The sequence below is a fragment of the Enhydra lutris genome, unplaced genomic scaffold (genome assembly GCF_002288905.1).
Source record: "Enhydra lutris kenyoni isolate GAN:26980312 unplaced genomic scaffold, ASM228890v2 scaffoldscaffold31, whole genome shotgun sequence".
NCBI lineage: Eukaryota > Metazoa > Chordata > Mammalia > Carnivora > Mustelidae > Enhydra > Enhydra lutris.
This window is the reverse complement of record NW_019154115.1, coordinates 18,258,587-18,270,116: the sequence shown is the minus strand read 5'-3', so window position 1 is coordinate 18,270,116 and position 11,530 is coordinate 18,258,587. Positions and strand designations below refer to the sequence as shown.

The window sequence follows — 11,530 nt, the reverse complement described above, 5'->3', positions numbered from 1 at the left end:
AGATTTTATTTGTTTATTTGACAGAGAGAGATCACAAGTAGACAGAGAGGCAGGCAGAGAGGGAGAGAGAGGGAAGCAGGCCGAGAGCCCGATGCGGGACTCGATCCCAGGACCCTGAGATCATGACCTGAGCTGAAGGCAGCGGCTTAACCCACTGAGCCACCCAGGCGCCCAGAAAGGAAGAGTCTTAGTTTAAATGATAAATCACCCATTTTATAGCCCTGGTATTAGATGTGTTCTGGTTACTTAGGTTCACCATTTTCAAATATAGTTTTGCTACTTAATAAGGAAAGGGCTGGTCCATATTTTGAGTCTGCCAAAGCTGTGAGTTGAGATATTGTTTGAAAATTATTTTTGTATCTCTTTTGGATGGCTCATATCATTTCTGCTTTAGAAATTGCATTTACTACTTCTGAGGTAGTGCTTCTCTTTCACTTACCTGTTTATCTTATCTCACAAGTTTAAAGTTTTATCCAGCACCTTCAAAGAGTGGTGGACATATATACAGAGTGCAGGTTGATATGGAAAAGGAGGAAAACCCACCCTCTTTCCTCTTAGCATGCAGCTTTCTGTAGCAATTCAATGAATTCTAATTTTTTTTTCTTTTGCCTTTTATAGTACCTTGTGTTTTGTTTGTACTTTCAGTTGGGTGGTCAGTTTCCTGAGAACTCTAAGAACTCCACCCTTTATGTGTTTGATACATTCAGTTAAGTTGATGTATATGCTACCAGGATTTAGGGAAGGCCTTTGATTTCCTCAAACTGACTTGGAGATTTATTAAAGGATTATGTGTACTGGCTGCTTATAGAAGTCACTTAGTCCCCAAGGTGGTAAAGGAGAAAAAGTGAAGATCTGGGTCTCAGGTTTGGTTTTGTTGGTAAAAACTTTAGAATATCACAAGTAAAAGTCTAATGTCCACTGAGAGTCTCACATGGCCTTCTGGTTTTATATCCAAATATATCTTTTCTGTCTAAGGACCTTGGATGTTATCATCATTTGAGAACAGTCTTACTGTGGATAATAAAAAATTACGCTATTGTAAAGTTCCTGCGCTGTAATGGTTGGATAATACTGAGGGAACCCACAGAATTGTATTTACATAGATCAGAATCTTATTTAGTTTTCTTTTTTTTTTTTCGGTCATGCTTACTTATGTAATGTATTTGTGTCTCTCTTTCTTACTCTTCCATATCCCCTCTATCCTGGCCTTATATTTTTTTTATATATATATTTTATTTATTTATTTGACAGAGATCACAAGTAGGCAGAGAGGCAGGCAGAGAGAGAGAGGAGGAACCGGGCTCCCTGCTAAGCAGAGAGCCCTATGTGGGGCTCGATCCCAGGACCCTGGGATCATGACCAGAGCCGAAGGCAGAGGCTTTAACCCACTGAGCCACCCAAGTGCCCCTGGCCTTATTTTTTTTAAGTTACATTTTCCTCTGCTTTTGCCAGTGACCTTATTCCCACCCAAAGATTTTGAATGGCAATAATTGGGTAAAGCTTTGAGCCTTTTAAGCCCATGTTCTCCTCAGTGTTGGGGAGTGGTTCTCAAAGTATGGTCCTTGGACCAGCTGCACAGCCTAAGCATCGCCTGGGAACATTTTAGAAACATAAATTCTTGGGTCCACTCCAGACCCTCTGAATCAGAAATTCTGGTGGCAGAACCCAGCAGTTTGTTTAACAAACCTCTCAAGGTGATTCTGATACTTCTGTTTAATAAAAGTAGTCACATGAAGCAAAGAAAGAACCTTTAAATCAGGGGTGAGAAATTAACCAGTAATTTCTCCAGTTTTGAAAGGTCAGCTGCTAGGTCAAGAGCAGAACCTATCCTAACCATTTGCACAGATTGACACATACCTGTGAAACTTCATGAATGTTTGTTCTGGCATTTCCTCTCCCTTGTATCCTTTCTGTATATGTCACTACTTAATCTCAACTGTGTTTCTTTCTATACCTGTGTGTGCTAAAATATAATTAATAATGAAGAAACAGTTTCTTGGAGAAAATGTGGCATTTTAAAATACTTGCTTTTGGAAATGTATCTTTGTTTTCTTTTTTTTTTTTTTTTTTAAGATTTTATTTATTTATTTGACAGAGAGAAAGATCACAAGTAGGCAGAGAGGCAGGCAGAGAGAGAGGAGGGGAAGCAGGCTCCCTGCTGAGCAGAGAGCCCGATGCAGGGCTCGATCCCCGGACCCTGAGATCATGACCTGAGCCGAAGGCAGAGGCTTAACCCACTGAGCCACCCAGGCGCCCCGTATCTTTATTTTCTTTGTTGTGTAAAAAAATTGAATTTCATTAAACACTGTTTGAGTAGGCTGGTAGAAGATTTTTTAAAGGGACAATAAAAGCCATTTACTTAGACTCCTATAATTTGTGAAGAATATTAAATGACTTCAGCTGTGAGTTTACTTACAGTTTTTTTGAGTTCTGAATGAAGACTTAAAAGATTTTTTTTAAAGATTTTATTTATTTATTAGACCCAGAGAGAGAGAGATCATAAGTAGGCAGAGAGGCAGGCAGAGAGAGAGGGAAGCAGTCCCCCCGCCGAGCAGAGAGCCTGATGTGGGGCTCGATCCCAGGACCTGAGATCATGACCTGAGCCAAAAGCAGAAGCTCAACCCACTGAGCCACCCAGGTGCCCCAAGACTTAAAGATTTTATCCATACTTATTTATAAACTATACCAGTATTAAAATTGCAATTGAGTTCAGTTACTTCCCAACCCAGTAGATAAAGTACTTTTGCTAGTTTGTAAAAAAAAAAAGAAAAACCAAAAAAGTATTGCCTAAGATAATACTGCACTGAAAAATATGCAGGATTCTAAAATTAGACTCTTTTACATATGCATGAATGGTTGACCTAAGCTGCAATATAGGTATGTTTTTTTCCCTGTAAAGTGTTGTAATTTTAATGAAATAACTCTCGCATTTTAAGAAAAGCCCACATTTCAACCACATAGGAAACTAACAATAGCATGCAATTCAAATGTCCTTTTTCCTTGTGGACAAAATCTATTCTTAGGTAAAAGTCATAAGCAAAACCAGCTCAAGTTTATTAACATTGGTGGCAAAATTTTTTAAGAGGCCCAAGTCAAAGGGTGACTCAAATGATTCTAAATAAAATTGGGAATTGTTGGTTGAATTACTAGGCTGGCCAAGGTCCTGCTAGCACTGATTTTTCTATTGTTTTTTTTTTTTTACAGATCCAGGTTGATGAAGTCAGGAAGCTGGTATATTTTGAAGGCACCAAGGACTCTCCTTTGGAACATCACCTATACGTGGTCAGTTATGTAAACCCTGGAGAGGTGACAAGGCTGACCGACCGTGGCTATTCCCACTCTTGCTGCATCAGCCAGGTATTAAGTCCCTGTTGGAAAAGAGTTTCCTATCATATAAAAACCTTCTGCTCATGTCATACTCCTTTAGAATAATGTGAAAATCAGTGAAATTGGCCTGCTGAAGTCTGATCCTCTGAGGAAAAACTTTAAAAAGTCTACCTTTAAAAAATATATATATATTTGTTTATTTGAGAGAAAGCCAGAGAGTGCACACAGGCAGTGGGGAGGGGCAGAGGAGAGTGAAAAGCAGGCTCTTGGCTGAGCAGGAAGCCCGATGTGGGGCTCTCCCAGGACCCCAAGATCATGACCTGAGCCTAAGGCCGACACTAAACCAACTGAACCACCCAGGCGCCCCTAAAAAGTCTACTCTTAACTTCAGCATTGTATATGGACATAAATGGTCCAACTCTAACCATACTCCTGCTCTGGCACCAGGACAGATGTAGCACCTTTTTTATTTTTCCATGGGGAAAAAGTAATTGTTTCTCCTTTCTCTAGCATTGTGACTTCTTTATAAGTAAGTATAGTAACCAGAAGAACCCACACTGTGTGTCCCTTTACAAGCTGTCAAGTCCTGAAGATGACCCAACTTGCAAAACAAAGGAATTTTGGGCCACCATTTTGGATTCAGCAGGTACTCATTTTCCTGAACCCGATTTTATGCAGGATTAGTGTATAAGTGCACTAAACCCATTTCATAGGTCCACATTTCTCAACTCTCACCACCACTTGGCCCTGAGCTTCTGAGTTCTGATTGATCCCAGCCTTCCTATTCTATCAACCACCAGATAAGATGGGTTACCTCCCATTCCAAGCAAGAGCAGGTTTGGAAGTCCTTTTTGAAGTTTTTAAATTTCATTTTCTTTTTTATTTAAGCAATCTTTACACCCATTGTGGAGCTCAAACTCAGGACCCCTGGATCAGGAGTCACACGCTCTTCCAACTGAGCCAGCCAGATGCCCCTGGAGGGCCTTTTTGAAAATAAGAATAAAATAGTCACAATATCAGCTAAGAAATGATTTGTTCACATGTTTGGGTAATTTCCCAGCTAAACAGATGAAGAAAATGTACATGGAACTAGTAAGACTGAGCAGGGAAGCTGCAGCTTTAGGGAGTAACCAGCTGGTAGCTTTCTTAACTTTTTTAAGCACTTACAGTGGCCATTTTAATAAAAGATAGAACACTTGTTCTATAGGGAGTGAATAGCACTGTGAATTATCTATTTTTTAAATGCTTGATTTCTTAAACAAAAAATTTTATGTATCTTTAATCTAATTTTTCCCCAAATCCTTTTTCCTGTTAAGCATTTTCCCTCATGAATAGCTGCTGAGGGTTTAAGAAACTAGTGCAAAACCACAGGGCATGTTCCAGTGTCCGCAGGTAGATTTGTAATATGGTGATGATCTCTGCTTAGACTGAGACATCATCCAGTGTACAGAGACTTAGGACAGGTCTGTATAGCTTTGTTAAACCCAATACTGATCATGACTTTCATTTTTTTCTGGGTCCTGGTTAGGCTCACTCTCCAGTGATCAGAAACAAATGTTTATTGAGCACCTGCTGTGAGCAAGTTAAACTGAGTTAAATTTGTGCTTCCAGTTTCTGGTCAGATATATGGCTTAACCATCATTAAGTTACACTGAACCAAGCACAAAGTGTTTGTATACTTCTGCATCTAAACACCTCCTAGGCTCTAAGGATTATTCAGATTATTGTGTATCTCTTTTTGAAATAATTTAATATATATGTTCATTTAATTTTCTTTCTTAAAGATAAATGTTCTTGAGTAATTTCTTATCACCTGTAAGGGGGATGGTCATTTATTTGTTGGGGCAGGGGGCGTTGTGGGATCATGGTTTCTTGTCCTTGCTCTCAGATTGCAGAGCTCCCATAAGAACTTTTATGTACTTTTTTTGCTATCTCCTCATAGGTCCTCTTCCTGACTACACCCCTCCAGAGATTTTCTCTTTTGAAAGTACTACTGGATTTACATTGTATGGGATGCTGTACAAACCTCATGATCTACAGCCTGGAAAGAAATACCCCACTGTGCTGTTCATATATGGTGGTCCTCAGGTGGGTGTATTTCCTTATTTTATTTTATTTTCACTCCAGTATAGTTAATATATACTGTTATATTAGTTTCAGATGTGCAGTATAGTGATTCAGCAATTCTATACATCACCCAGTGCCCATCATTACAGCTGCACTCCTTAATCCCCATCACGCATTTCGCCTGTCCTCCCACCCACCTTTGAGGTGGGCATATTTGTATATATACGTGTGAGTGTGTTTAGGTGATTGGTTTTTTAAATGTCTAGTCTGTTCAAGTTAAGAGCATTGTTGGGCCTCTGCTGTTATTGACTTTGGCTTGTGTTCTAATTCCTGTTTAGAAGTTGGGTTTTGTTACATGGCTAATTTATAAAGCAGTGTCAGTTTCTTAATTTACAGTAGGACTGTAACTCATGGAGAATGGAATATTCATGTCAGCAGATAAATACGTTACCTTTTATGTAGAGAAGAAACTTGTTTGGGAAGTGAAATTAAGTAGTTAACTGTCTTGGTAAATAAAAAGAGGTTTTGTTTTGTTTTTTTAAAGATTTTATTTATTTATTTGACAGAGAGCGATCACAAGTAGGCAGAGAGGCCAGGCAGAGAGAGAAGGGGAAGCAGGCTCCCTGCTGAGCAGAGAGTCCGATGCGGGACCCGATCCCAGGACCCTGAGATCATGACCTGAGCCAAAGGCAGAGGCTTAATCCACTGAGCCACCCAGGCGCCCCACTAATTATGTTTTAAAAGCCAAAGGAGGTGCCTGGATGGCTCAGTAGGTCAAGCATCTGCCTTCAGCTCAGGTCATGATCCCGGAGTCCTGATATTGAGCCTGCATCAGGCTTCCTGCTGGTTGGGGAACCTGCTTCTCCCTCCTCTTTTGCCGCTCCCCCTGCTCATGCTTGCTCTCTCTTTCAAATAAAACAATAATAAATAGGGCTCCTGGGTGCCTCAGTGGGTTAAAGCCTCTGCCTTTGGCTCAGGTCATGATCCCAGGGTCCTGGGATCGAGCTCCACATCGGGCTCTCTGCTCTGCGGGGAGCCTGCTTCCTCCTCTCTCTCTCTGCCTGCCTCTCTGCCTACTTGTGATCTCTGTCTGTCAAATAAATAAAATCTTTAAAAAATAATAATAAATAAAAATACTTTTTAAAAGGTTTTTTTATTTACTTGACACAGAGATAGAGGGCACAGTAGGCAGAGTAGCAGGCAGAGGGAGGGAAAAGCAGGCTCTCTGCTGAGCAGGGAGCCCGATGCAGGGCTTGATCCCAGGACCTTGGGAGTATGACCTGAGCCAAAGGCAGCCGCTTAACTGACGGAACCACCCAGGCACCCCTAAAAATAAACTTTTGATTAAATCTTATTATTAGTCCAAATCATGTTCGTTCTTGGTGTATATTCAGGTCAAAGTGGGAATCTGCTGATTGGCAACAGTGTCACAATTTGTAACATGAAGTGAATTACTTTGTCACTAAATGCAGCAATGTCTATAGTTGGACAAAAGTGAAATCCAAGAAAAGCAAATATATGTGATTAAAGTCATCTAGGCTTAGTTCTTTGAACTCTTTATTAATAACAGTTGTATGTTTTAAAGTGTTTATTTAACAAATCCTTGTGATGTTTCGTATGTGCTAGACACTGTTTTATAAATACAAATGAACAAGAAAACGGGCTGAGTGATAGCAGGACACAGGTTTTGTAGAACTGGTACTGAAAGAGACTTCTGAATTCTCAGTGGCAAAGGCCATTATGTGTAAGTGCCTTCCTTCAGAAATAGCAGACCTCTGGCTGCAAAGGCACAAACACTGGCTCTTGGGGCACATGTTCGTATCAGGCAGTTGGGCCAATTTTGTGTGTGAAAACAGGCAAAGAAGTGAAATAGTTTTCTTTTAAGATTTATTTATTTGAGAGAAAGAGTGAGTTCGAGCACATGGGGCAGGGAAGGGAGGAGGGGGGCAGAGGGAGAGGAAGAGAGAGTCCTCAAGCAGACTCCCTGCTGAGCACAGAGCCAGACATGGGGCTTGGTCCAGGACCCTGAGACCAGGAGCTGAGCAGAAACCAAGAGTTGGAAACCCAACCGACTGTGCCACCCAGGGACCCTGAAGTTGTTTTCTTTAAATACTCATTTTTGTCTTCTATGCCTACTATTTCTTTTTTCAACTCCTTTCCTTTTTGCCCCTCCTCCCAAGAGAGAAAGGGAAAACACTGTTAACTATACTGGAATTAAGATTTTTTAAAAAAATTAAAAAAAAGAAAGGGAAGACATCATTCTCCTATCTCCATTTTCATTCATTCAGCAAAAAGTCATTGAGTTCCTATTATGTAGCTATTGTTCTAGGCTGTGAGGATACCGTAGCAAACAAATCAGACTAATGTCCCACCCTTATGGAGTTTAATGAGGGAAATAATAAGTGACTAGATATATAAATGATATAACTTAATATAATGAAAGTGCTATGCATAATTATTGGGAAAGGGGATGGCAAAGAGACTAAAATGGGAGTTCTGGTAGGAAGTTCAGGGAAGGTCTCTGAGGCTATGTACGTAAGATGAGGAGGAGTGAATCACCTTAAAGATCTGAGGGAGGAGCATTCCAGATGGAGGGAACAGTAAATGTCAAGGTCCTGGGATTAGAAGCAAGTTGGTATAGTTGATAATAAGGTTAGAGTATAGTGCACAAGTAGGGATTTGCGATTAGGTGAAGTCAGAGAAATAGCCAAGGGCCAGATAATGTAAAGTCTTAAAAGGCAATGGTAAGGATTTTAGAATAAGGTCTAAACTCTTTACCAGTTGGAGGGAGATAAGCTATAGAGTCTTATGTAATTTACATTTTATTTTATTTTTTTTTTTTTTAAAGATTTTATTTATTTATTTGACAGAGAGAGATCACAAGTAGACAGAGAACCAGGCAGAAAGAGAGAGAGAGAGAGGGAAGCAGGCTCCCTGCCGAGCAGAGAGCCCGACGCGGGACTCGATCCCAGTACCCTGAGATCATGACCTGAGCCGAAGGCAGCGGCCTAACCCACTGAGCCACCCAGGCACCCTGTAATTTACATTTTAAAATCATCCCTCTGCTACCGTGTGAATAGACTGTAGGAGGACAAGAGTAGAAACAGGAAGACCAGTTTTGCAGTTGCTTCCTCCTGTGTTGTGATCTCTGTCTGTCAAACAAATAAATAAAATGTTTAAAAAAAACAACAACATGAAAACTTCTTTCATTTTTGCCAGAATCCTCTTTGTCATTGTTTAATGTTTGTCTTCATGTCCACCAAACCCTAACCTTCTCTAAGTTTTTCTGTATTAATTAAAGTCCTCAGAGTGCCTGGGTGGTTCAGTCATTAAGCGTCTGCCTTCAGCTCAGGTCATAATCCCAGAGTTCTGGGATCAAGCCCCGAATTGGGCTCCCTGCTTGGCAGGAAGCCTGCTTCTCCCTCTCCCACTCCCCCTGCTGGTGTTCCCTCTCTCACTGTGTCTCTCTCTGTGTCAAATAAATAAATAAAGTCCTCTTTTAGGGGGACCTGGCTGGCTCAAAAGAGCATGTGACTCTTGATCTCGGGGTCATGAGTTCAAGCTCCATGTTGGATGTAGAGATTACTTAAATAAATAAAAAACTTTAAAAAAAATGTAGTCCTCTTTTCTCTAGTTTATTTCTGTTAAGGCACTAAACTGTGTTTAGTTTCTCACTCATTTTGAAGCATGATAGTGTGATAAGTGGTTTAAGAATTATCCTACCTTTTGCACTGATTTGTATAACAGGAAAAAGGAAACTGAACTGGTCACAGTGTTTCATTAAAATATTAAATTTTTCTGCTACTGGTCAGGGACAACCCCAGAAGAGACTGGTAGGAAAGAAAAATGATCTTATTTATCCTTGTCTCTGTCATTTGAATGACACAGTTCTTCAGGGTAGTCATAATGATTTTAGTAACTTTTTTTTTTAAGATTTTTATTTATTTAAAAAAAAAAAGATTTTTATTTATTTACTTGAGAGAGAGAGATCACAAGTAGGCAGAGAGGCAGGCAGAGAGAGAGAGAGAAGCAGAGTCCCTGCCGAGCAGAGAGAGCCCAATGCGGGGCTCAATCCCAGGACCCTGGGATCATGACCTGAGCCGAAGGCAGAGGCTTAACCCACTGAGCCACCCAGGTGCCCCTTTAGTAACTTTTTCTATGGGGCAGTTTAAATCTCTTGTCTCGTATGTAATGAATATCTTGGGTGCAGTTTTTTTTTTTGTTTTGTTTGTTTTTTTTTTTTTTAAAGATTTTATTTATTTATTTGACAGAGAGATCACAAGCAGGCAGAGAGGCAGGCAGAGAGAGAGGAGGAAGCAGGCTCCCCTAGACAGCAGAGAGCCCGATGCGGGGCTCGATCCCAGGACTCTGAGATCATGACCTGAGCCGAAGGCAGCGGCTTAACCCACTGAGCCACCCAGGCGCCCCTCTTGGGTGCAGTTTTAAAGTCTATAGTTGCTCAGTAATTCCCCTGAACCTTGACTGTAAAGTTGAGAAAGAAAAAGAACATAAACATGAGAAATATAAGTTAACTTAAAAATGAATCAGGGAGGGGGGGAATCGGAGAGTTGCTAATCACCTAGTACAAAGTCTCAATTATGCAAGATGAATAAGTTCTAGAGATTTATCCAACGTTGTCCTATAGTTCATGATACTGTATTGTACATTTAAAATTTTATTAAGAGGGTACATCTTGTGATGTGTTCTTGCCACAAGAAAATAAAATTTTATTTTAAAAGCAAAATAATACAAAAAATTCAAGCTTTCTACTTTCCACAGCATCCTGCCTCTTAATGCTTTTTTATGCTACCATATAATAAATTTCACTGAAGTTGTATTTCTTCCTCAGGTGCAGTTGGTGAATAATCGATTTAAAGGAGTCAAGTATTTCCGCTTGAATACCCTAGCCTCTCTGGGTTATGTGGTTGTAGTGATAGACAACAGGGGATCCTGTCACCGAGGGCTTAAATTTGAAGGCGCCTTTAAATACAAAATGGTGTGTGAGCATACAAACATTTTAAAGACATTTACATTTTGTGTTTCATTGTTTGGTATGAAATCTCAGAGAGGAAGTTGGGAGAAGGGGCTGTGAGTGAGTGAGAGAGAGAATGTGTGTGTGTGTGTGTGTGTGCGCGTACGCGCGTACGCGCGTGTGCGCATGTGTGCGCCTGTGTGTCTGTGTGTGTCTGTGTTAGAGTTCAGGGGTGGGAGGGAAGATGCAACTTGATATTCAGTAGTCTAGCTCACGTCTACCTGTTTACCTGTATATAACTTCAGGGAGCTGAGATAGAACCACTTTTACAGAGAAATAACCCTTTCTTTCTATGTTGTATATCCAGCTTAGCCAGAAAGCAGCAGCATAGTTTTCAACATCCTGTGCCCTATTGAGAGGAATAATTGAGATTTGTTCTGTCCTCTGTGAAGAGAGAAACCAACTGGTTAGTGCCTTCCTTGTGACAAGCCTCTTTCTCTCTACAGGAAGCTTTAAATGCTACCTTTTAGAGATGCCCCATGTCCTTTCTGCTGCTTTGGGAAATGATGAGAATCCGATGTTCCTTTTACACAGTAAGGCAGTTACTGTGTTTGCCAGTGTATTGGACATGCTGAGTAAGACATGGGATTTTCTCCCACAGCCAGTTCTTTGACCTTATGTTGTATTCTCATGTAAGTTTTTTTTGTTTTTATTTTTGTTTTTGGCTCAGTGAAGTGAGATTGTGTGCACTGGCAGGCCTAGTAATACAGACAGGGTGGTGGTGGTAGGAATTAGGACTTAATAAGACCTTAAAGAAGTAGTGTATGTTCAGTTCCTAAAAGTAGATGATGGGGAAATAGGAGGATAAGACCTCAAGAGTGATTTCTTCTGCTTTACTGCATTAAGTTTTAAAAAGAAGTAAATTTAGTCAACCACTTAAGGGGGCTGATTTTTTGTCTTTGGGTATAGGAAGGCTTGTTACAAGGAAGATGCTGACCTCTTAGCAGACAACAGAACAAATGGAAGGGGGAAATACCCATATAGCGAGGGACAGTTTGGGTCTCAGTAGGAAAGAACTTTGTGACTAAGGGGTAACTAAACTCTAGGACTGGCTAGCAACAGAAACTATAGGCCCCTATCTCTAGAGTTTAAACAATTTTTTTT

At 40.5% G+C, this 11,530-nt stretch overlaps 1 protein-coding gene across 5 annotated transcripts in view; it reads left to right on the top strand.

Moving 5' to 3' along the window:
- The window catches only part of LOC111153236 (dipeptidyl peptidase 8), a 60,887-nt gene that overhangs the window by 39,698 nt on the left and 9,659 nt on the right, over positions 1–11,530 (top strand). For 3 of the 5 annotated variants that reach the window (XM_022512138.1, XM_022512139.1, XM_022512137.1), the window contains 4 exons: positions 3,205–3,357; positions 3,838–3,973; positions 5,270–5,415; positions 10,244–10,390. In XM_022512138.1, coding sequence (XP_022367846.1) covers positions 3,205–3,357; positions 3,838–3,973; positions 5,270–5,415; positions 10,244–10,390 — 582 coding nt within the window. Of the gene's footprint in view, positions 1–3,204; positions 3,358–3,837; positions 3,974–5,269; positions 5,416–10,243; positions 10,391–10,872; positions 11,059–11,530 lie in introns of all 5 variants that reach the window. The other 2 variants (XR_002640990.1, XM_022512140.1) reach the window with 2 other exon arrangements.